This window comes from Pristis pectinata, chromosome 6 (assembly GCF_009764475.1).
Source record: "Pristis pectinata isolate sPriPec2 chromosome 6, sPriPec2.1.pri, whole genome shotgun sequence".
Lineage (NCBI taxonomy): Eukaryota > Metazoa > Chordata > Chondrichthyes > Rhinopristiformes > Pristidae > Pristis > Pristis pectinata.
In genome coordinates this window covers 20150569-20177099 of record NC_067410.1, presented here as the reverse complement: position 1 = coordinate 20177099, position 26531 = coordinate 20150569, and the positions used below count along the sequence as shown (strand labels likewise).

Here is a 26531-nt window from a genome sequence, read left to right as displayed (position 1 = left end):
GTGACATGCCTTAAAGATACTGGTGGTGGAAGGAGTCCAACTCAGATTCTGGTACACATGAATATTACCAAGGCTCCAAGCATTAAATTATGAGAAATCATTTAAATTATACTATTATTCCTGCCTTGTAGTTTAAGGGGTGATTGAGCTTTTTAGGATTTTGCAAGTAATTAGTAGGTGATATATAAACTGGTTCTCTTGATGAGTAGTTCAGGATGAAAGGACAACTTTAAATCAGAGCCTGTCCACTTTAGAAAAGTTAATGAACAAGTGTGCTGGAAATATAACATGCTAAAAGCATTAGATCTCTACTTAATTAATAATTTTAAATCTGAGGTCAACAGACTTTGCTGGACAAGAGTAGAAATGGAAAATCTCACACCAAAGGCAGCACATTCATGTGCACCTCTCTCCATCCTGGCCTCATCATCAGGTTCAGGGTGTTCTGTGACTTAGTAAACCAAGGAGATATATGCAGTTCTGGCCTCTCTGCATTATGCCAGCTGCAATTGGTGTGGTCCCATTTGTTATTTTGTTTATTTCACTGTGTAGTTAAGCCCAGAGGACAGGTTGCCACTCACTGTCTGATCTGCTGCACAGGATGGTCACAGAATGTAGGCCTTAAGATGACCAGGAGCTGCATGGCTAGCACATAGGTGTACACAGGCAGCCGGCTGGATCAAGCATGATCCAGTACAATGAGTAGATTGTTTATCATCTCTTTATAGAGGAGATGAAGGGTGTAATCTTGTTCTCATGGTCAATGGAAAATGCAGCTGCTTTCATTATCAGGTGGCTGATCTCCGATGCCATTTTTATGACTGGGCAGCCCACTGAAAATCAACGCTGAAAACTTGCATTTATACAGCACACTTAATGACCTCCTGCCTTCCCAAAGTGCCTTACACCCAATGAAATGTCTGAATTGTTGTGCTGCTTCATGCCTGCCCAAAATCCTCCACCTACAAATCTAGCAAGAGCAACATTTTTAATAAATGGAGCAGCATCTCTACCAAATTAGAGAGTTGTATTTCAGTCATGTTAACAATTTGTTCACTTAAATCCTGAGACTAATTTCAAGCTGTTATAAAAATCATTTCTGCTATTATTTTTTGTGAGAAATCATATAAATTAGACTAGTATTCCTGCCTTATATTTTAAGGGGTGATTGAGCTTTTTAGGATTTTGCAAGTAATTAATAGGGGATATAGAAACTGGTTCCCTTGATGAGTAGTTTAGGATAAAAGGACAACTTTAAATCAGAGCCTGTCCGGTTGCTGGAGGCATAGATAAATATTCTATCTTGACCCTGCAAACCTTAGTAATAAAAGATACTGAAGTTTACTGATCAATGAAGTGCCTACCTGCCAAATGAATGCTGACTGGTGTTGACCCATCCTGCACTTTCTTATACAATTCAAAATCCTTATGCCTTTCATTCCATATCCATCGGCCTCGATGTATGAGTGGTGCAGTTAGGTTACCATGGAGAACATTTTCCTTCCAAGGCTAGAAGAAAAATTGGAGAGTTTGTCATATGCCATGCAAAATATCATCTGTGAAAGATCCTGTGAGGAAGCTAGTTGCACAAATCAACTCCATGAGCTACGTCCAATATCTATCTGAATTGAGGAAGAAACTGGATCTTTTGCCAGATTGGAAGCCCAAGGACTGTGCTAAATATCTCCTCATTAATATGTAATGAGATCAATGACTCAAGGGCACCAATTGGGTGCTCCAGAGCAACTTGTTCAGAGTTCCACTGCTTTGGACACCAGGCCTAGAGCAGAGAGGATAAATGCAAGCTGCAATATTAATGTGGGGGTAGACTGGGTGTCCCTACTATTCCTGGATCAGTGTAAGGGTATATTCAGCGACCTTTACAATGGTTTTGACGGCCTCTACTACTACTAAGACTGCTGCAGAGTCTGAAAAGACATTGAAAGTTGCAAAGTCTAATACTGAAATGAGGGCCAATTTCAACAAAAGCCACCTTAAATAAAAATACATACTGCTGAGTTAGCAGCAGCCCAAATGCCTGTGCAAATTCTACAGAGCTGTTACAGTGCTGAGCACATCACTGCTGTGTTTACTTAATGCCCATAACAATGCTCAGTTTATATCAGTGAATGTGGTGGCTGCAGTTATTTTATCATTGACATTTAAGCAGCTTTGAAGTGATGTGTATACTGACACATAAATGTATCCACAGTATTTCTTTTCTGCAGCCTTAATCACTGTCTGATTACTGGAGTAATGGAGTGCAGGTGACCTGTTGAGGAAATTTAGTTCTATTTTTGTTAAAAATCCTTTACTGTGAGCAATCATAATTGTTTTTGTCCCCAGAAATATGGAATCTGCAGCAAGGAGATCATTTAACCTATGCTGATTACATCAGCTGTTTGAAAAAGTTCTCCAATTACCCCCACTCCTTTGGTTTCTCCCGACTGCAGAACTTTGCTTCTCAATTATATGCCAATTTCCTCTTAAAGGCAATTGCTGAATATGGAGCCTTGCTTTAAAAATCTGTTTATCTAAACTATTCCCTCACTCTATGCCAGCAAGCTGGGTTCAACTCCGGCCACTGTCTGTAAGGAGTTTGTATGTTCTCCCCGTGTCTGCATGGGTTTCCTTCAGGTGTTCCGATTTCCTCCCACGTTCCAAAGACGTGCGGATTAGGAGCTGAGGGCATGCTATGTCAGTGCCGGAAGAGTGGCGACACTTGTGGGCTGCCCCCAGCACATTCTCAGTACACAAAAAGACGCATTTCACTGTGTGTTTCAATGTACACAGAAACATAGAAAACCTACAGCACAATTCAGGCCCTTCGGCCCACAAAGCTGTGCCAAACATGTCCCTACCTTAGAAATTACTAGGCTTACCCATAGCCCTCTATTTTACTCAGCTCCATGTACCTATCCAACAGTCTCTTAAACAACCCTATCATATCCGCTCCACCACCGTTGCCGGTAGACCATTCCATGCACTCACCACTCTCTGAGTAAAAAAACTTACCCCTGACATCTCCTCTATACCTACTCCCCAGCACCTTAAACCTATGTCCTCCTGTGGCAACCATTTCAGACCTGGGGAAAAGCCTCTATCTACCCAATCAATACCTCTCATCATCTTATATACCTCTATCAGGTCCCCCCTCATCCTCCGTCGCTCCAAGGAGAAAAGGCTGAGTTCCCTCAACCTGCTTTCATAAGGCATGCTCCACAATCCAGGCAGCATCCTTGTAAATCCCCTCTGCACCCTTTCTATGGCTTCCACATCCTTCCTGTAGTGAGGCGACCAGAACTGAGCACAGTACTCCAAGTGGGGTCTGACCAGGGTCCTACGTAGCTGCAACAATACCTCTCGGCTCCTAAATTCAAGTCCCCGATTGATGAATAATATATATGAATAACAGTACATGTAACTAATAAATAAATATTTCATCTTAAGAAAAATGCCTGGAAGTGTTTCATTCTCTGATCCCTCCTCCAACTGTACAACTACACTTACTACTCATCATTCAAAGCCTTTAGCAGTTAGAAAAAACCTGCAATATAATTAATTACCTTTCATAGACAAAACAGTGAAATTGGAATTAATGCAACAAGGCTGAAAATTTAATTAAATACCTTTGAATTTTGCGAGTAGAAGTTAACCTTCTCTCATGGATCTCTACCCATCTCCCTAACCTTTCATGTCCCAATACATCCCCTCACATTTTGCACAGTTCCCTTTTGGCCTTTAATTTGATATTGTTATTGTATTTTAAATCCTCCAAATTATTTTTGCATAGTTGTACAATTCCAGCAAGAACTAATGCAACACATCACTAAATTAATTTTCCTATACTAGGTAATATGAAATCACTCCTACTCTTTTCAAAATAAATTTCACATTACGGTGACATTTGCTGGCTAGATGCTCTTAAGAACCACATTAATTCTTTAAAGGAATTAATGTAATCCATGGGGATAAGTTTCAAAGGTTCCTTTCTAATTCACTGAACATTATTCTGTTCATTAATGAATACTAAATTGGTTAATAGATGATTTTATTTTTGTATGCACTAAATATGTAGGTAATCATCATCAATTTTGACATTAATGATCATCTTGGTCTTATAAATGTTGATGTGTTCAACAAACCACTCAAGTTCTAAAAACTAAACTACTGTAATAGTCAAGCATCAGTGATACCTTTTTAAGTTCGTCTATCCGTGCTTGATCAGGTTTGCTTGGGTGTTCATTTGCCTCCAGGCTGCTTTTGAACCCTGGAAACCTGAATCCATCGAAGGTTAGCCAAGCTTCCTTCAATCTTTTCTTTATTCTCTTCTCCTCATTGACAATGTCCACAGGAGCCACTGTTCCTGACAAGAATTTTTGACTGTATGTGAATCTCTGCTTTGGCTTCTGTCAAGAAGAAACAGCAAATAAAAACATGAATTTAATGCTCTGCCATTTGCAGCAGTATAAAGATGTCTAAAACCATTCTTCATACACGAGCTAAAATTGTATGGAACTCTTAAACACAACTTTGAACTCTGATTTAACATTTGGACTGGAATGCAAACTTTCAAAGTTAAGGGCTGAGCATAAAGTCAAGGACATAATTGACTTGGGGGGCATGCCACCCCTGCTATTTTTAGACTAAAAAACAGGGCAGTACTGAGACAAAAATCATCTCATTAGTTACTTCTCATCCCACTGGCTTTACCTTTGTCAACATGATTTGAAATGTTACTTCAGCTGACTACAAAGTGATTGGAGCATAATTATGAAAGATAATGTGCAGACAGGAAAATTATGTTTTGTATAAAATCTTCCACATTTGGTCCACAAAAACACAGCTTTTACTTTCTTAGCCCGGGCTTTAGATTTATAATGTGGATGAAACTGTCAATGTTTCTTCTCACCGCAGCAACTATCATTAAGTTCAGGATTTCAGAAGCTATTGTCAATGATTCACCGTTCCTCCACAGGTGCACTATGGTGACAAGGGAAATGAGTGCAATTATTGAGAACTTAAAGCGTTTATAAATCAGTCTTGCAGTCAAATGTGCTGAAAACATTATGCTTTATTGCTTCAGGTCTAAATGAGTTCTCATTGAAGTCATAATTATATGTTTAGCAAATTCACTGGCCCTAAAAACCTGATTTTATGTATGCAGTTTTAATTTTATCACATCTTGCAACATGTTTAAAATCTGTTGTTTGATGTATCCACATTATTTATTTAGTATTTTGCAAAGGTTTATAACATTAACGCTTTTTCAGCAGAAAAGCTGTGCTCTCTCCTTGGTTTGTTGTCTCTGTAAATACATCAGTGTGACTGGATGCTTGAACTGATACCTGACCACAAGTAACGTCAGACAAAATATAAGTCCACATTGCATTAGATTGTTGAACATCAGGGTCAAAGGGGAAGGAGCAGTTTTAATTACTTATTCATTCACGGGATGTGGATGGTATTGGTAATGGTTTATTATTGTCACTTGTACCGAGGTACAGTAAAAAGCTTGTCTTACAAACCAATTGTTCAGGTCAATTCATTACACAATGCAGTTACATTGAGTTAGTACAAAGTGCGTTGATGTAATACAGGTAAAAACAATAACAGTACAGAGTAAAGTGTCACAGCTACAGAGAAAGTGCAGTGCAATAAGGTGCAAGGTCAAAACAAGTGAAGTGAGGTCATAGTCCATCTCATTGTATAAGGGAACCATTCAATAGTCTTATCACAGTGGGGCAGAAGCTGTCCTTAAGTCTGGTGGTACATGCCCTCAAGCACCTGTATCTTCTACCCAATGGAAGAGGAGAGAAAAGAGAATGTCCCGGGTGGGTGGGGTCTTTGATTATGCTGGCTGCTACACCAAGACAACGAGAGGTAAAGACAGAGTCCAAGGAGGGGAGCCCGGTGTCTGTGATGTGCTGGGCTGTGTTCACAACTCTCTGCAGCTTCTTGTGGTCCTGGGCAAAGCAGTTGCTGTACCAAGTCATGATACATCTAGATAGGATGCTTTCTATGGTGCATCGGTAAAAGTTGGTGAGAGTCAAAGGGGACAAACCAAATTTCTTTAGCCTCCTGAGGAAGTAGAGGCACTGGTGAGCTTTCTTGGCTGTGGCATCTACATGATTTGACCAGGACAGGCTGTTGGTGATGTTCACTCCCAGGAACTTGAAGCTCTCAACCCTCTCGACCTCAACACCATTGATGTAGACGGGTGCATGTACACCGCCCCCTTTCCTGAAGTCAATGACCAGCTCTTTTGTTTTGTTGGCATTGAGAGAAAGGTTGTTGTCATGACACCATTCCACTAAGCTCTCTATCTCCTTCCTGTACTCCGACTCATTGCTGTTTGAGATACGGCCTACAACGGTGGTATCATCTGCAAACTTGTAGATGGAGTTAGAGCAGAATCTGGCCACACAGTCGTGAGTGTATAGGGAGTAGAGTAGAGGGCTGAGGACGCAGCCTTGCGGGGCACCAGTGTTGAGAATAATCGTGCCGGAGGTATTGCTGCCTATCCTCACTGATTGCGGTCTGTTTGTTAGAAAGTCAAGGATCCAGTTACAGAGGGAGGTGTTGAGTCCTAGGTCTCAGAGTTTGGTGACAAGCTTGCTTGGAATTATTGTATTGAAGGTAGAGCTGTAGTCAATAAACAATAGTCTAACATATGTGTCTTTACTATCCAGATGCTCCAGAGCTGAGTGTAGCTGTCACTATGTCACTGGCAGTTATCTACCCCCATTTGGTCCTGGACTGGGGAGCCAGTTAAGAATGAACAACACTTTGAGTCTGGAGTTGTCTACAAATCAGACTGGGTAAGGATGGTGCACTCCCTGCAGGACACTAAGTGAACTACTTGGAAGTCTATAACAAGAAGTGGTTTCAAGGTTAACTGTACAAAGACTAGCTTTAAAATAAAAAAAATCAGACATACTTAATAACTAGAAATGGAATTCCCCATCTCTTGCAGTGGAATTCACATTCATGGTTAAGAATTCTGGTTGCCACTCCAGTTATTCAACCACCACGTTACCATACTCATTGTCCACTGACTGCAAATCTAGATCAAGTTAAATATTAGTGCTTTTTTCAGTCACATTGTGTCAATGGATCAATTCTAGTTACTATGATAACACAATCCTTGATCCCATTATATTCCCCCTCTGAATTGAATATATAAACAAATTCTTAAAAACAAACCTTCATGGTAAAAAGGAGTTAGTAACGTATGTTAATTATTGAAAGAAAATATATTTCAAGATATACTGGAAATGAAAAATCAACTTTTTGAATGGGTTTGATATTTAAAAGTTTAAAATAGAATAAATCTTCATTTTTTCCTTGATGTAATGGAACCCTGACTTAGGTTATTCTATTGTATTTACTCTCTTTGAACTATAGACAAAATAAAGATCCTGAGCCTGAAATTTCTCTGGTACTTTGAATTTTCCTGGGATTTGGACTGAATGCTGATATAACCAAGGTGATATGAGTCAGTGCTTCACCCCTAGGTAATTGAAAGCAGGAGTGCTGCAGCTATGGTAGTTACACCCGTCCTGTTACAGACTGTTGCAGTAAGAGGTGAGAGTGATAGTAACAGGCTAGAAGAATTCCTTCTTAACCCACCTCCTGACCCTCCACATACTGCATGCATGAAAGGCACAGGTAGTAATTACTGCTGCAGTCTGACACAGCATCAACAAGTGCTCTTCCAGTCTGGATCACTAAGAAAACATTTTGCTTTGATGTAGCTTTTTTTCTATTTCACTACCAGTCTTTAGGAACTTCGTCAAAATTTTCAACGTTGAGCCAGATTATTGTAAAGTATGGGCATCACAGCAAAACTGCTCCAGCATATTAATGCTGTTTCCAGAATCATTTGTTTATTATCTAAAACTCTTGTGCAGTTCCATGGCTCCTTACAATACAGGAGGCCACCTCAGCCTATCGAACCTATGCCAGCTTGCAGAGCACTCCTGTTCCTTCACTAATTTTCCCAAAACCTAATCTCCCCACATCCCCATCAACACCCTCCATATTCTATCACTCACTTACACCTAGAAGCAACTTTCAGGAGTCAATTAACCAACCAACCCACTCATCTTTGGGATGAGAGAGGAAACCAGAACATCCAGGGGAAACCCATGTGGTTACAGGGCAAATATGCAAACTTCACACAGGACCAGAAGTCAGGATTGAACTTGGGTTGCTGGAGCTGTGAGGCAGCAGCTCTATTACCTGCGTCACTGGTGTGTTCCAGATGTTAATAATGCTTTCACTTCTTCCAATTACTGGTTGTCTTATCTGAAATTAATTAACTATTATTTACTAATGGGAATTAACAGCCTGTATAAACCATATGACATGTATACATGTGTTTGAGTCAATCCCTACCTTAGCCAATTCCTCCCGTAATAATTCTTTTGCCTGGTCAGTAGAGTTGAAGGTCTGAATGGAGTAGTTATGCACCTTTGTCCCTTCAGGAGGCACAACTTTTATTGACCTTGGCTTGGTTTCCTTCAGTTTTTTGCTGGCTTCATAAATGGCATCAATATTATTCTAAAAGGAGGAAAATGGGTGTTCAAAAAACGTAGTTGCTTTTAAAAGGGCGTCAGATACCAAGGTGGAGTATTTACATTTCAAAACATATTACTTGCTTACATTAAAACTATCACCTATCTGAGAATGGTTCTGAATGAACTCTCAGACTTTTGCAGCCCAAGATCATTAGAATCCATCAGGGTTCACTGAATAGCAAATGTGAATTCAGCTGTGAATGAGTCACTGAAAGCAGCATTCGATACTAGGTCCAACTTTGAAGCTAAATTCTTGAGTACCTAAAGTATTTCCTCCTTATAAACTAGTGATTTTTTTTTTGTTTTTTTTTTGTTCACCTTTAGTACTTATCACCAGTAGTGGACAGCTTGAGATTGGTGAAGTATTTGCAAACAAAAGTTTGCTTGAAAAGTTAATGATAGAAACCCCTTGTACTTTTGCAACCACCTTGTGCACATTCTTAAAGTACAAAAATTAACACTGAACTGCAGGAATAATATTAGACAGTCATCGAACAGAAAGGATTTGCTATTGTTTTTATATATAGATGGGATTTCTTTTCAATTGATTAAAATAACACATCAAACAAGGAAATCAATTTTTCTTTCCAGCTTTAAAATAACCTTCCTATTGTTCTTAGCCACAATGCCAAAGTATTACCTGAATGTGATTTGTGGGTATTATTTGATGCAGTTTGCTCTGAATATATTTTTCATTGTAAAAGTCCAGTCGAATGTGAGGAGTCTTTTTAGGTGGTGCAGTTTCTGTGATGAGCAAAGTTGGGATGGTTAGACAGTCCTTGACAATACGTGGATCTGTTTCAGAGGTTGGGATTCCAAATTCCCGGCTCAGGACTGTTATCATTGCTGCTGTTGGGAAGAGGTCACCCTGTACTACTTCCCTCAACTTTTTAGCAGAGCAAAGATATTGAAGTCTGAGGAACAAAAAGAATCTAAATTATAGTTTAACTGGAGAAATAAGTGATACATTTTCCCTAAAGATTCAGGAGTACAAAAGTCAATTAAAAATCACAGCTAAAAAGATAGACATTCATCAGTCACTGAAAGATCAAAGCACAACAGATCTTTGTGTTTTAGTAGTACTTAATTTAGGCAAAAATTTAATTTTACATGTTGAGATAGTTACTAAATATTCCTGATTCGACTTTTATTAACTCTTTAGGATTTCAGCATATTTTACGATGTGTTATCATACTAAGAAACACATCTGATGGATTTACAGGACCCATTGTGTTTGATTCCATTGTTGCTTGTACTTTGGAAAAACAGTTAAATTGCTTATCCTAGGATTTCTGATGCATTTGAACTTTCTAATGTTTTATACAAACAGCTGAATGACAGAAGAGCATGTCAGAAATTTGCTGTTGCTATTTTATATAATCCAGACTCAAGTTGGAAGTCATATCATTCAGCCTTTAAGCTGATATCCATTTCGTAGAAAAATAAGTGAATGCTTTGGTTAGGATTGTGTTTAGTAAATGAGTGCTATTAGTCTGAGTGACATGAGGCTGCAGTTTCCGTGTGCAGTTGTTCAGTTGATTTAGGTCATCCATGAACGGTCATCAGATTTTCCATGAAAGAATTGTTTCTAAAATTGTATGAAGCACTGAAGTAATGCAAGAGCCAAATGAATGATAGTGTTTTTTTTGAATAATTTCAGTGGTGAACCTATAATTTTCCACATGCAGATTCCTGATCACAGCTGAACCATCAAAGAGAAACAAACAACACATCTGGGATCACCTTTTAAGTGTGTCCTGATAAATGCTCAGTGGAAGCAAGTCCTCTGCATTTCTTTCCAGCCATTCCTTGTTGAAATTTAAGGAAAACCTTAACTTTTGATAAGTTTAAAAAAATAACTTCCAAAGCTCACTTTTAAGCAGAGATGTTGGCAGGGAAGTTTTATAACATTTAAAAATTATTTAAAGAGGGATGACTTATTTTTGCCTATTTTAATTGGACAATTTGGAAACAGGCTTCAGGCAATAGAATGGAAGAAGTTGCATTTATACTGTCATTAACTTACTCGGGATGACCCAACCCACTGTACAGTTAATTAAAGATTTAGGAGTATGATACCCAGTTAGCACACTCCGAAAAGCATAAAAAGAGCAGATAAACTGTTTGGTTATGGTTAAATCTTGGGAAGAACAGACCTGACCCTCTATAACCAATATCATGATATTTTTATATCCACCTGAAGGCCAGGGTCAGAAGTTAGTGAATCACTCAACAGAAGGCACTTCTCACAGTGTGGCACTGTCGCAGTGCTAGATTGAAATATCAGGCCAGATCGTATACCCAAGTCTACAGAGTGGGACTTGGATATTGAGGTGTGAGTGTTACCACTGAGCAAAGGTTAATACGCAACATCCCTTTACTTCACATTGCATCAACTGTCAGATAAATTTGAGATCGATGATATAGGGAGCTGCCACACATTATGGGCTATGGATCAGATGACTGGATTTTTAAAATAATTTTCACACTTTGAAGTTTTGACCTGATATTTTAGTAGTCCAATACTATTCTTCAACTCTAAGTTTAACAAAGCGTCGATCACGACCTCTAATTTGAATATATGGATAGGAATATGATGAGCTGATTTAGTTCTCCAAGATATAGGACTTATTAAAAAGTGAATGTATAAAATACAGGTGGTGTTGTTTAGAATATTCCATCAAATACCTTATTAATTCACTATACCTGTAAAGGAAGATCTCACCTGTGCAATGCCTGAAGACAGTCCCGAGGTGTCATATCCCTGACGTATAACAAAGGTTGCTTTATAATATTACTTAAGGGCTCGTGGAGGTAGATGTGATAAATTCGATCATCCAAATTGGCATATAGCCGGTGATGAAAACTGAAGTCAGAATTGTACAGAACCTTAACCCCTTCTTCGCCAGCCACAGATCTTGAAAATATAAGTAGAAGGTTAATATTTAACAACTGCAATTCCCCTGAAGAGGTGCACTTAGAAATAGGAGCTGGAGAAGGCTATTCAGCCCTGCTTTGCCATTCAACAAAATAGTGGTTGATATTTTACCTCAACACTATTTCCCCCCCTTTATTCCCATTTCCCCTAATTCCTTTAATATCCAGAGATCTGTCAGTCTGTGTCTTGAATGTGACGAATGATCGTGCCTCCTCTGGGGTAGAGAATTCCAAAGATTCTTCACCTGCCGAGTGAAGAGATTTCTTTTCACTTAAGTCCTAAATGGCCTCCTCCTTATTTTAAGACTAATACCCAGCTCCAGCCTCCTTAGCCAGGGCAAACATCCTCCCTGCATCTACCCTGATAAGCCTTCTAAGAATTCACATTTCATTCTTTGAAACTGTAGAGAACGGAGGCCTGACCTACTTAAACTTTCCTCATAAGATAGACCTGCCATCCCAGGAAGCAATCTGGTGAATCCTTACTGTGCTCCCTTTTATGGCATACATATTCATTGTTAGGCAAGGAGACCAAATTGTGCATAATACTCCAGATGTGGCATCACCAAGGCCATACTTAATTGTAGTAATACACCTTTGGTCTTGTACTCGAATCTTCTTGCTATAAAGGCCAAAGAATTAAGAAGGGTATGAGATGGATATGACAGGTAAGGTTAAGGAAAATCCCAAGATGTTCTATAGTTAAACAAAGAGTAAAAGGCTGGCTAGGGAGAGAGTAGGTCCCCTTAGAGATCAGCAGGGCTGCCTATGTCTTGAGCCGCAGGAGATGGGTGGGACTTTTTAATGAATATTCCTCCTTGGAGTTTACTGAGGAGAAAATCATGGTTGCTCAAGAGATAAGGGAAACTAGCGGAGATGTTTTGGAGGAAATTCATATTACCAGGAAGGAGATATTTGCAGCTTTACAGCACATTAAGGTGGATAAATCCCCAGGGCCTAACCAAGTGCATCCTCAGACTTTGTGGGAGGCTAGAAAAGAAATTGCGGAGGCCCTCATGGAGATATTTCCTTCATCAGTAGGTACTGGTGAAGTTTCCAAAGACTAGAAAGTGGCTAATCTTGTTCCATTGTTTAAGGAGGGTGGCAAGGACAAGGCAGGGAACTACAGGCCGGTCAGCCTGACATCAGTAGTGTGGGAGTTACTGGAGGGAATTCTGAGGGACAGGATCTACCAGCATTTGGATAGACAAAGTTTGATTAGGAATCAGCAGGGCTGTGTGTGTGGAAAGTTGTGCTTGATGAACCTTTCAGAGTCTTTTGAAGAGATAACGAAAAAGGTAGATGAGAGTAGAACAGTGGATGTTGTCTATTTGGAGCAGACTCGATGGGCCAAATGGCCTACTTCTGCTCCCTTGTCTTGTGATCTGTTTGGACTTTAGCAAGGCCTTCGACAAGGTCCTGCATGGTAGGCTGGTCTGGAAGGTTAGGTCCCATGGAATCCAGTGAGAGCTCAAAAATATCTCGGAGGTAGGAAGCAGAGGGTGGTGGTTGAAGGTTGTTTTCAGAATGGAGGCCGGTGACTAGTGGTGTGCCGCAGGGGTTGGAGTTGGGACCCTTGTCATGACTTGGATGTGAATGAACAAGGCTTGATCGGTAAGTTTGTGGATGACACAAAATTAGGAGGTGTTGTTGATAGTGAAGAAGGTTATTGTAGATTACAGGGGGATCTTGATCAGTTGGGGAAGTGGGCTGAGGTATGGTGAACAGATTTCTATACGGATAAGTGTGAGGTGATGCATTTTGGAAAGTCAAACCAGCATAGGACTTAAACTACGAATGGTAGGGCCCTAGGGAGTGTAATGGAACAGAGGGACCTAGGAGTACAAGTGCTTAGTTCATCGAAAGCAGTGTCACACATAGACAGGGTGGTGAAAAAGGCATTTAGCATGCTGGCCTTCATCAGTCAGGGCATTGAGTATAGGGGTTGGGACATTATTTTGCAGTTGTATGAGTCGTTGGTGAGGCCACACTTGGAGTACTGTATATAGTTTTAGTCACCCTGTTATAAGAAAGACGAGGTTAAACTGGAAAGAGTGCAGAAAAGATTAACGAGGATGTTGCTTGGACTAGAAGGCCTCAAATATAGGGAGAGGTTGGCCAGGCTCGGTCTTTATTCCTTGGAACGTAAGAGAATGAGGGACGACCTTATAGAAATGTTTAAAATTATGAGAAGCATAGATAAGGTGGACGGTAACAGTGTTTCCCCCAGGGCAGGGGAGTCCAAAACTGAGGGGCATAGATTTAAGGTGAGAGGGGAAAGATTTAAAAGGAACCTGAGGGGCAGAGGGTGGTGAGTATATGGAACGAGCTGCCAGAGGAAGTGGTTGAGGCAGGTACAATAGGATCGTTTAAGAAGCACTTGGATAAGTACATGGAGGGGCAGGGCTTAGAGGGATATGAGCCGAATACAGGAAATTGGGACTAGCTGGGTGGGCACCATGGTCAGCATGGACTTGCTGGCTAAAGGGCCTGTATCTGTGTTGTATTGCTCTATGACTGAAATGTACACTAGCAGAAATTGGTGTGACCATGGCAGATAGTTGTAAATAGAAATGACCTTAATGTCATTACAGAAATGTGGTGCAGGGTGACCATAGCTGAGAACCAAATATTTCCAGGGTATTGAACATTTTGGAAGGACATGCAAAAGGGAAAGGAGGTTGTGTCGCGTTGTTAATAATGGATATCATTAGTGTTTAGAAAGGATCTTGGCTATTCTGATGATATGGAATTAGAATTAGCTTGAGTGAAGACAAGAAGCATCAGGGACAGAAAACATTGCTGGAAGTTGCTCATAGGCCTCTGAGCAGTAGTTATATAGGGCACTGTATAAATGAGGAAATTAGAAATGGCTTCAACAGGGTTATACAGTAATCATTTGGGACTTCTATCTATGTATGGACTGGGAAAATCAAAATGGTATTAACAATAGAGGATGAATTCCTGGAATTTATAAAAAATAGATTTTTAAATTAGTGCATTGAGGGACATGAAGGAACAGGCTGTTTGCAGTGAGAAAGGGTTCATTAATAACCTTGTTGTTGTAAAGAGACCACAATGAAAAAAAGTGACCATAATATGAAAGAATTTCATATCCACAAGATAAGGATGCATGGAATTGGGGGTAATGTATTAGCATGGATAACCAATAAAAGGCAGAGAGTTGGGATAAATGGGTGTTTCTCAGGTTGGCAATCAGTGGTGAATGGGGTGCCACAGGGGTCGGTGCTGGACCCGCAACTGTTCACGATATACATTAACGATTTGGAAGAGGGGACCGAGTGTACTGGATCTAAGTTTGCTGATGACACTAAATTGAGTGGAAAAGCAAATTGTACAGAGCATGTGGAGAGTCTGCAGAGAGATATAGATAGGTTAAATGAGTGAGCATGGGTCTGGCAGATGGAGTACAATGTTGGTAAATGCGAGGTCATCCACTTTGGAAGGAAAAATACAAGATCAGATTATTATTTCAATGGTGAAAGATTGCAGCATGCTGTTGTGCAGAGGGACTTGGGAGTGCTTGTGCATGAATCGCAAAAGGTTGGTTTGCAGGTGCAACAGGTTATCATGAAGGCAAATGGAATGTTGGCCTTCGTGCTAGAGGGATTCAATTTAAGAGCAGGGAGGTTATGCTGCAACTGTACAAGGCACTGGTGAGGCTGCACCTTGAGTACTGTGTGCAGTTCTGGTCTCCTTACTTGAGAAATGATATACTGGCTTTCGGGGTGGTGCAGAGGAGGTTCATCAGGTTGATTCCGGAGATGAGAGGGAAGGTTGAATCACCTGGGACTATACTTGCTGGAATTCAAAATTCAGACTAGAACTAGGGGACATAGGCTCAAGATTTGGAGGAATAGATTTAGGATGGAGATGAGGAGAAACTGCTTTTCCCAGCGAGTAGTGAATCTGCAGACTCTCTCTGCCCAGGGAAGCAGTAGAGGCTACCTCATTAAATATTAAATACCTCATTAAAGACACAGTTAGATAGATTTTTGCATAGTAGGGGAATTAAGGGTTATGGGGAAAAGGCAGGCAGGTGGAACTGAGTCCACAGCCAGATCAGCCGTGATCTTATTGAATGGCGGAGCAGGCTCGACAGGCCAGATGGCCTACTCCTGTTCCTATTTGTTATGTTCTAATTTAAGATAATCACTTTTGAATTTAATCTGAAACTAGAGTTTTCAAGGTAAAAAATAAACTATAAAAATATGAAGGGTAGGCTGTCTGTGGTGGGTTGGGAAATGGCATTAAAGGTTATGGCAATGGACTGACCATGGGCAGCATTAAAAAAAACATGATTTGCAACCAATATACTTTCCTTTTTAAGTGCAAATAAACATAACAATAGAAGTGGTCCAACCAGGAATTATGGGGAAAATTAAGGCAGAAAAAAACTTGGGAGTTGCCAGAGAAAGCAGTAAGCCTGAGGTTTGGGAGTGTTTTAGAATTCAGTAAAAGGCGACAGAAAATGATAAATGGAATTAGAGCACGCGAGTAAACTAGCAAGAACAACAAAAATAGACTGTAAGAGCTTCTATAGGTGTGTAAATAAGAGACTACCAAGGGCAAATATGGGTTCCTTACAGATAGATAGGCTTATTTATACAAGGCATTGGGGAGAAGGTTGAGAAGTAGGACCTGCAGGGTAGTAATCTCAGGATTACTACCTGTGCCACGTGTCAATGATAGGAAGAATAGAAAGCTCTGGCAGATGAATGCGTGGCTGAGTGACTGGTGCAGGGGACAGGGCTTCAGATTTTTGGATAATTGGGACCTTTTTTGGGGGAGGCATGACCTATTCGCTAACGATGGGTTGCACCTAAACTCCAGAGGTTCCAATATCTTGGCGGGGATGTTTGATTTAGTTGTAGGGGAGGGTTTAAACTGATCTGGCAGGGGGATGGAAACCAGGATGTTAGGTTACAAGATGCTAAGGTAAAGGAGGGAGTTTATAGAAACAAGTCCAATGAGGATGGCAAGAAGGACAGGCAGGTGAGAAGTCAGAAGTACAACAAGTCAGGATGTTAGGATACAGAATGTTAGGATAGGGGATGAGGTATATAGGAACATGTCTAAGGTAGTATGTAGTGAAGATGGTAAGAAGGATAGACAGGTGGAAAGCCAGGATAACCTGCTGAACAATAGAAGTACAACAAAATTAATAGCAGATACCGGACTAAACGTACTATATTTAAATGCACGTAGCATTAGGAATAAAGTAGATGACCTAGTGGCACAACTACAGGTTAATAAATACGACATTGTGGCAATCACCGAGTCATGGCTTTATGGTGGATATGATTGGGAACTGAATGTCCAGGGGTACCCAGTGTATAGGAAGGATAGGCGGGTAGGCAGAGGGGGAGGTGTGGCCATGATGGTTAGTAGTGATATAAAATCGATAGAAAGGAAGGACATTGGGTCAGAGGAGGTGGAATCCTTGTGGGTGGAGCTAAGGAATAGCAAGGGTAAAAGGACAATGGTAGCAGTCATATATAGGCCCCCTAATAGCAGTCAGCAAGTGGACGATAAGTTGCAGTTTGAGATAGAAAAAGCATGCCAGAGTGACAATGTGAAGATAATTATGGGGGATTTTAACATGAAGGTGGACTGGGAAATCCAGAATGGCGGTAGTACTCAGGAGAGGGAGTTTGTGGAATGTCTAAGGGACGTTTTTCTAGAGCAACTTGTTGAGGAGCCCACCAGGGGATCGGCTGTTTTTGATTGGGTGCTGTGTAATGAACCGGAGGTGATTGGGGAACTAAGGGTAAAGGAGCCACTGGGAACCAGTGATCACAATATGATTGAGTTCAGTTTCAAGTTTGAGAAGGAGAAACTGATAACTGGTGTATCGATATTTCAGTGGAACAAAGGAAATCACAATGGTATGAGAGAGGAGTTGGCCCTAATTGATTGGAAGAGTAAGCTGGCTGGAGGGACGGCAGAGGAGAAATGGAAGGAATTTCTACAGGAAATAAGGAAATTGCAGGATAGATATATTCCAAGAAAAAAGGTTTTTAATGGAAAAAAGGCACAAATGTGGATAACAAGAGAGGTGAAGGCTAAAATAAAAGCAAAAGGGGCGGCGTACAAAGAAGCAAAAATTAGTGGGAAAACAGAAGACTGGGAAGCTTTTAAAAACCTGCAGAGAGAAACTAAGAAGGTCATTAGGAAAGAAAAGATGAATTATGAAAGGAAGTTGGTGGATAACATTCGAAAGGATACTAAGAGTTTTTTTAAATACATAAGGTGTAAAAGAGAGACACGGGTTGATATAGGACCAATTGATAACAGTGCAGGAGCTATTATAATGGACGATAGAGAGATGGCAGAGGAATTGAATGAATATTTTGCATCGGTCTTCACCGTGGAGGACATCAGCAATGTGCCGGTTAGTCAGGAGTCTCACGAAATGGAATTGAGTTCAGTTAAGATTACTAGGGAGAAGGTGCTAGGAAAACTAAATGGACTAAAGACTGATAAGTCTCCCGGACCAGATGAGGTGCATCCCCGGGTTCTGAAGGAGGTGGCTTTAGAGATAGCGGAGGCATTGGCGATTATTTTCCAGAAATCGATAGATTCCGGTGTGGTTCCAGAGGACTGGAGGGTCGCAAATGTAGTTCCGTTGTATAAGAAAGGTGGGAGGCAGCATAAAGGAAATTACAGACCTATTAGTCTGACGTCAGTGGTGGGAAAGTTATTGGAATCTATCCTCAAAGACGGGGTTACGGAATACCTAGAGGTGCAGGGCAGGATAGGTCCTAGCCAACATGGTTTTGTGAAGGGAAGATCCTGCCTGACCAACCTATTGGAGTTTTTTGAAGAAATCACAGGTAAGGTGGATAAGGGAGAGGCAGTAGATGTTGTGTATTTAGACTTTCAAAAGGCCTTTAATAAGGTGCCTCACAAGAGACTGATTAATAAGATGAGAGGTCATGGAATTACGGGTAGGATAACAGAATGGGTGGAGCATTGGCTGGTTGACAGGAAGCAAAGAGTGGAAATAAAAGGATCTCGTTCTGGTTGGTTACCGGTTACTAGTGGTGTGCCGCAGGGGTCGGTGTTGGGACCGCTCCTTTTTACCTTGTACATTAACGATTTGGATGATGGAATAAATGGTTTCGTGGCTAAGTTTGCGGATGACACCAAGATAGGGGGAGGAGTAGGGAGTATTGAAGAGTTAGGAAGGTTGCAGAGGGACCTAGACAGTTTAGGAGAATGGGCAAGGAAATGGCAGATGAGATTCAATGTAGGGAAATGTGCAGTTGTACACTTTGGAAGCAGAAATAAGCGGGCAGATTATTATCTAGGAGTAGAGAAAATCCAAAGCACGGAAGTACAAAGGGACTTGGGGGTACTCGTGCAGGATACCTTAAAGGTTAACCACCAGGTCGGATCGGTGGTAAAGAAAGCGAATGCTATGTTGGCATTCATTTCGAGAGGTATAGTGTATAAAAGTAAGGAAGTGTTGATGAGGCTCTACGGGGCACTAGTGAGGCCTCATTTGGAATATTGTGCGCAGTTTTGGGCCCCACATCTTAGGAAGGATGTGTTGACGTTGGAGAGGGTTCAGAGGAGATTTACGAGGATGATTCCAGGAATGAAAGGGCTTACATATGAGGAGTGTTTGTCGGCTCTTGGACTGTACTCGCTGGAGTACAGAAGAATGAGAGGGGACCTCATAGCGACATTTAAAATATTGATAGGAAAGGACAGAGTAAATGTGGCTAGGCTGTTTCCCTTGGTGGGTGAGTCCAGGACCAGAGGGCACAATCTTAGAATTAGAGGGTACAGTTTCAAAACAGAGATAAGGAAAAATTTCTTTAGCCAGAGGGTGGTGAATTTGTGGAACTCCTTGCCACGTACAGCAGTGGAGGCCAGATCAGTGTGGGCGTTCAAGGAGGAGATAGATAGATATCTAAATAGTCAGGATATCAAGGGATATGGGGATAAGGCCGGTAATTGGGATTAGAATAGTTTTTTTTCTTCTTCCCCGATTCCCCATTTCTCATTTCTATTTCCCTTTCCTTGGAGCAGACTCGATGGGCCGAATGGCCTGCTTCTGCTCCCTTGTCTTGTGATCTTGTGATTTACAATGCGAAATAAGAAAATGGCAAAGGAATTAGACAAGTGGAACAACAAAAAAAAACCCTCCCAGACCAGCAGCGAACCAAGGGTTCAAAGCAAATGAAGTACAGGAAATTAGTATTAGTGAAAAAATACCACTCAAACTTAATGACCCTAGGAACTGATAAATCTCATGGACCCAGTGATCTACATCCCATAAAGAGGTGGCTGTGGAGATAGTGGATGCTCTGGTTATAATTTTCCAAAGTATAGATTCTGGAATGGTTTCTGCAGATTGGAGGGAAGCAAATATAACCACACTATTTGAGAAAGGAGAAAGAGATAAAGTAGGGAAATTGCTGTAATTTGTAATAAAGGATGAGATATCAGGACAGTTAGAAAATAATATGTTTGAGTCGACATGGATTTATGAAAATAAAATCATGTTTGATTGGAGTTCTTTGAGGTAGTATCTAGGAGAGTAGATGAGGGGGAACCTGTGGATATGCTGTTTCTGGTTTTTCAGAAGTCTTTTGATCAGGCCCCACATAACAGTTGAAGACTGGAATTTAGAGGTTCTGTAAACAGTTCTTTCTGTTGTTGTCAGGCTGTGACTGTTGAAGTACTGCAGCAATCAGTGCCTGGGCCCTGACAATTCACAATCTACATTAATGAATTGGCTGTGGTGACCAAGGTTGGTGATGACATGAAACAAGTGGGAACGTGAGTGGTGTTGAGAATGCAACGAGGCTTCAAGGGAACAGGGAATTGTAGCCAAGTTAAGTGAGTAAGTAGCAGCATGGCAGATGAAGTCAAATGTGAGGTTGAGTGAAACAGAAATGTTGAGTATTTTATAAATAGTGAGAGATTGAGAAGTGTTGATGTTCAAAGGGAGAGATGTCCTTGGACACAATGCATGAATTCTAACACGTAGCAGGCAATTAAGAAGGCAATGAAACAACTGAAAAATTATGTTCTAGTGAGTTCAGTGTTCAATGTGAAATCTGGTCATAGAAATTTATAATGCTAGAAGGTGACACACAATTACACAAAAGGAAGTAATTTTCTGTAGCAGGAAGTGTGCACATTTAATGTTAAAATAATAATGTATGTAAACAAGTACATCTGGCATTGAATGCCCCAGTGTGACTTTTATGTTAATGATATCATTTTTATATGATCTAACTACATGAGGTACAGTAGCATATTAATTAAATTACTGGATTAAAAGCCACATTTGTGTACCCACTAATCTAAAGAAGCAAGTTTGAATTTCACTATGGGAAATTTAAATTCAAGTTATCAGATAAACAAGGAATTTTTTTTAAAACAAAAGCTGGTCTCAATAACTGCAACCACAAAACTATTGGATTAATGTAAAAACACATCTGTTTCACTAATATCCTTCAGGAAAGGAAATCCACTGTCCTTGGGTAGTTTGACCCATATGTGACTTCAAATCCACCAATATGGTGTGGTCTTGACACCTCCCTAGGGAAAGTAGAGATGGACTATAAATGCTGACATTGCCAGTGACATCCATATCCCCTGAAGACAAACATAAGGAATGGAATAGTAGGAATGAAACTGAATTTGGTAAAAATCTCGCATCAAATCAGCATCCCATGTCCAATTCTTTTCATCAAGCAGTCACTTATGCTGTAAAAGCTAATTTAACAAGTGCACCTCTTGTGCTTGTTGATGAATGATTTTATTCCCTATTCATTCAACAAATTAATATTTGTAAAATTACAGTGTTTATGTAAAATCTCTTACATGCCCTATTTTCTCACACTGACTGTTAAGACATTTTTCATAATAGGGCAGTTCTTTGCCAAGGTTGCTTTCTTTAGGAGCCAGATTTTTCTCCTGATGGGAAGAACAGTTAACTCTACAATGGATTCTTCAAATTAAAGACTGCACAGCTCTATCTACTTGTGGAATTATCAACACGAAACTTGGAACAAAAGATGTCTTATGGGAACTACTTTTCACTTTCCCCCATGGTACAGATCTTGTTCCCCAGTAGCCTGTTTCCTTAGGCCTTAAGTCAGCTGCTAAGCAGGTTAGGCTTGACCTCCTAAAAAGAAAAACACAGACAGTAACCTTTTAAAACGAGATGTTGTACTGACTATTTATCATCCACTAACAATGAATAAAGGAGATTGGGAATATCTTGCTGGACACAATGCATCCCTAAGCTCCTGGCAGTAACTTCTGTTTATGGTAAATCCTCCTGGATTCCATCACCTCACTTACTGAAAGACTAGTTTTAAAAGCAGCATTTTTCACCCTTTCTTTTATTTAGTTACGAATTGTCAGCAGCCCTTTGATATTTTGGATATGTATTTCAAAATGAATTTTTAGCAATTTTGTCTTTACAGTTTTTTTATAAAGTCTGTAAGTTGCATTGGATCATCTCACCTGACCGGCAGCTTCTCCCATAGCCCTTTGAGTCCTTTGTTCTTCAGTCCCTCCAAAACAAAGAGGTGAATTATTCCATCCATTATGTGAAAACCCGTCACAACGTCCAGATTGGAAGCTGTCACAACATCTGTACTGGAAACACTATCCAGATTGGAAACCGAAACATTTTCCAGATTGGAAGCGGCTTTAGTTTCAGAATCTGGCTTAAGTTCCACATCCACTGACCCACCTCCGCTTCCTTTCCCACTTGACTGAGAATCCAGGCAAAGAGCTAGAGAGTTAATTGAACTAATTTGCTCTAGTAGACTGTGAAGAAAGGTTCTGTTTTTATAATCAAAGATGTATATTATCCGACCAAATTGGCACTCCTCTATTTCATCCAACACAGAATCGCTCCTTCCTGATAAAGGATAAGCGAGTTGCACTCTAACATTAAGCACAGAGTTCGATTCCAGGTAATGGCCTTTTGGTAGTGGTCGGTCTTCTGGTCCATCAATAGCTCCTGCAACACCTAGAATACGTCTGCCCAATCCATCGGTTCGATAACCTATTGGATCTGGCAAACTACTGTTCTGTATGGAAACAGCAACGTTCAAGCATGTTTCACCATATACCAATTCTGAAAAATCCAGTTTAGCAATGCCATAAGGATCCCAAGATTTATCTGCATCCACAAAGGGGTCGTGAATAGTTCGTTTATTACTAACAAGGCCGACATTGCTCAGTTTGCTATCTTCAGGTTCAGTACCAAACAATGCTGGTGGTTGGGACTGGGCTTTCAGCTTCCTGTCACGGTCATGGATCTCTATCACTAGAGGTGGCCCACGGAAATACTCTCTGAGTTTATCAGGATTGATGGTCCCAGTCAGAATCACATTTACATCCTTGAAGGAGACCTCAGTCCCATGTTCTCTGCCTTTAGTCTGATGACAAGGGAAATCATAGAACTGATACTGACAGTACACAGGACCACATCTTTCCTTGGAAGGGAAATAATAAAAAGACAATTATTATTCATTGCTTTTCTTAAAGTATAGATAATTAAAACTTCTAAATATATACTTCAGTGCTGGGTGTACAACCAGAAGTATTAGATTGAATAAATAAATTGAAAAATACAGTTTACTTCCCATTTTCCACTGAACTCATCGTTTTTCCCCATACAGGAAATCCCCGGGTTACGAACACCCAACTTACGAATGCATGTACTTATGAACCAACCTCTGTAAAGCCTATTATTTTTTTAAAAATCGTGTTACACACAATGGTTCATACAAACGAACGGGTGGACTACCTCGCGCGATGCTCAAAACACTGCGTGTTTTAAGCATTTTAAGCATTATTACATTTATGATGTTTTAGGTAAAATATATACTAGGACAAACATTTGACTAATTGACACTAGATGTGAACTGTACGTAACTGTTCCGACTTACATACAAATTCGACTTACGAACAGACTCAAAAACGGAACTCGTTCGTAATCCGGAGACTTCATGTATAATTATTATTTTGCCTAAAAAATCTTTGTTCAGTGATGAGAAGCAATTAACATTTAAAATACAATATATTACTTTGATGCAATAGATTATGTCCATAACAGTTTTAATTGAAAGATTATTAACCTGACCATTAACTGTTTCTCTCTTCACAGATATTACCTGATCTGCTGAGTATTTCCAGCATTTTCTGTTTTATTTCAGACTCCAACAGCTGCAACATTTTTAACCACTTAGATTCTTATCAACAATGACTTTTTATAATTTATTCCACTTCTGAATTTAAATTATATATATTATACTCACTGATGCAAATGGAAATTGAGTAATTGGTTAGAATTATGGAATAGTATCATGACACTGTGGATTAATACTCAGCCCATTGTGCCCACACTGACTCACTGCAAGTTCAATCCAATCAGTCCCATTTCCCAGCTCTTTCTCAATAACACTGCTCCTTTTCTTCTTCAATTACTGATCCAATTCTCTTTTGAAAGCCACATTTGAATCTAAGGTGAATTCAAGATTGCAAATATTACCAACTGAGGACGTTTTTTCTTCAAATCCCATGGCTCTTTTGCCAATAATATTAAAAATAATCTTTATTTCGCTCAGGAACCTCTTTTCTCTTTTAGATCAGAAGACGATGACTGTTTCATAAAGAATTCTTTTGTCTCATGACCCCACCACTTCTTCTGGAACTGGGTGATGGAGGAAAGGGTAGGTCCCATGTTGTCCAATTATAATGTTATCTCCATGCCTTTCTGCAAGTGTTTCTTGAGCTTAATGTTTTTATTACAGGGCGGTCTCTTGCAACAAACTAACCATCTGAATTATTCCCAATTCTAAAAACATTTACACAACATTTCCTGAACCATATGATTCTTCCCATTCTTAGGCCTCAGCAGGCTGAGAGAGCAGTATTTGAGAACAAATGTCAGACCAAACCATTCCTAGATCACAAGATGTGTTGGAATATGGAAGATCATTTAATATAACAGTAGGATCCTACCAGAATATCTAGTTTTTTTCCCCATAAACCTACATTGGATTTTTGACTACTGTTCCAACTGAAATTCATTCCATGTATTGAGAGGTCAATTTCCGTGCAAGTTAACCGAACTTGTGGTAGACCTTGTTGCTTGATATTTCTGCCACTACTAAACTTGGTGTAGGATATTAGAGGGAAGTAAGGGCCATGCATGTTGTTAGTAAGGTACCTGAAACTCAATTACTTTTCAGCACACTGTGCCACTTATCTAAAGCCTGACACTTTCACAGGTACCTCCTCTCAATAGCTGCCTATTATATCAAACTGCAATGTAATTTTGTTACAATTATGAAAGAATAATTAACTCCATGTGCCACTCAATTGCCAATCAAAGATTCTAAATTATTTGTAGGTGAAGCTCCTAAACAAAATTTGAATCACTGACTCTCCTCAATCCTTCTCTCAGAAATAAAGATTAAACCAGAACATAGAAGTAAAACAAGTAACAGACCAGACATTTGATATTAACATCTAACCTTGTGACCAGAAACACTGAACTGAGAACATCCCTGGAGCTGTTCCTGCTACACACGAGCTAAATAGGTTTACCAGTGCATCTCCATCATTGAGTGGGAACAGCTTCATAGAACTTCACAGACTTTGGTGGAACCCTAAGCATAGAATAAGTAGCTCTGCAGGCAGGGCAATACATTGTTCCTTTAAATAAAGTGGTGATGATCTCACAAACTGGGAAATAAGCCACACAATAAGCAGAATAATTATAATCTATTTTCCTGAGTGAAAATGCCCAAGAGTGTATATTTTCCAGTGTTTATGGCAGTGGGGCAGGAGAGCAAGAGCTGCTGGAAAACCTGTCTCCATTGGCACAAAGTTCAACTTTCCAACAAGCTATTTAAATAGGCCAAAGTGATCTTCCTGAAATGGAGCAGCTGATACATTTGAATGTTTTATTGTGCCTTATACACTTTTCCATCTGCTTCGGACAGGATTGCACTGGGCACTTCCCTCATCTGTCTGGATTGGGTCTAGGGGAAGTCTCCATGAGTACTAAAGCTCTTAAATGGTTCAAGGCCAATACTTACATTTCCTACTACACAGTAAATTTCCAGTTGTTGGAATTCTGTGGAATTTCCTTAAAGCAATGTTTTCAGATTTATGATTTTCCCAATTGTTTTAGTTGTTGTTTCCTTCTGAGATTTTCTGTTAAAAGCTGACTGGCAGTGGCTGGTGGAGCATCTCTGTGTCACACTAGATTGTGGCAAAAACAAGTTCTGTGCTGTTTAAACTGGAACTTTCATTAAAAACATCACTAAACACAGTTAGAAGCATTTGCTGCATCAGTAGAATTTGCTGCATCAGTACACAACCCCCAATCACAACATCCTTAGCACATCTGAGGACAAATGATTTTAAGCTATTCTTGGAACCCTTCAGTTCCACATCTCATTCCTTAAACGGGAAAGAGCAATGTAGTCAAACCTATAACCAAAATATTGCTTGGTCATATAGCGCACAAGGCAACATGACACAGGGAGGACAGAACTTTAGCATCAGACAGACAATGTGTGTCATTATGTGAGGAAGCAATGCTTGGGTTGTGCTGGAAAGCAGTTACCCAATTTGCAGCTGATTCCTCCAATGATTACCCAATTTATCGATTACAGCTCGGCGTTCAACACCATCATCCCCTCAGTACTAATCAACAAGCTTCAAAACCCCCTCTCTAACTCCCTCTGCAACTGGATCCTTGACTTTCTTACTGGGAGACCACAGTCAGTGCAGATCAGTAGTAACATCTCCTCCTCACTGAGGATCAACACAGGCGCACCTCAAGGATGTGTGCTTAGCCCACTGCTCTGCTCTCTCTACATCCATGACTGTGTGGCTAGGCACAGCTCAAACGCCATTTATAAATTCGCTGATGACACCACTGTTTTTGGCAGAATCTCAGATGGCGACGAGAAGGCATACGGTAGTGAGAGA

General features: G+C 40.2%; 1 protein-coding gene across 1 annotated transcript in view; it reads right to left on the bottom strand.

The window, feature by feature from the left end:
* cfap92 (cilia and flagella associated protein 92 (putative)) overlaps window positions 1–26531 on the bottom strand; it is an 80603-nt gene that overhangs the window by 5238 nt on the left and 48834 nt on the right. Inside the window, exons 10-15 of the mRNA XM_052017738.1 lie at window positions 22035–23017; window positions 11308–11499; window positions 9223–9496; window positions 8401–8565; window positions 4197–4409; window positions 1365–1509 (exon numbers count right to left, since the gene is read on the bottom strand). Coding sequence (XP_051873698.1) covers window positions 1365–1509; window positions 4197–4409; window positions 8401–8565; window positions 9223–9496; window positions 11308–11499; window positions 22035–23017 — 1972 coding nt within the window. The remainder of the gene's footprint in view (window positions 1–1364; window positions 1510–4196; window positions 4410–8400; window positions 8566–9222; window positions 9497–11307; window positions 11500–22034; window positions 23018–26531) is intronic.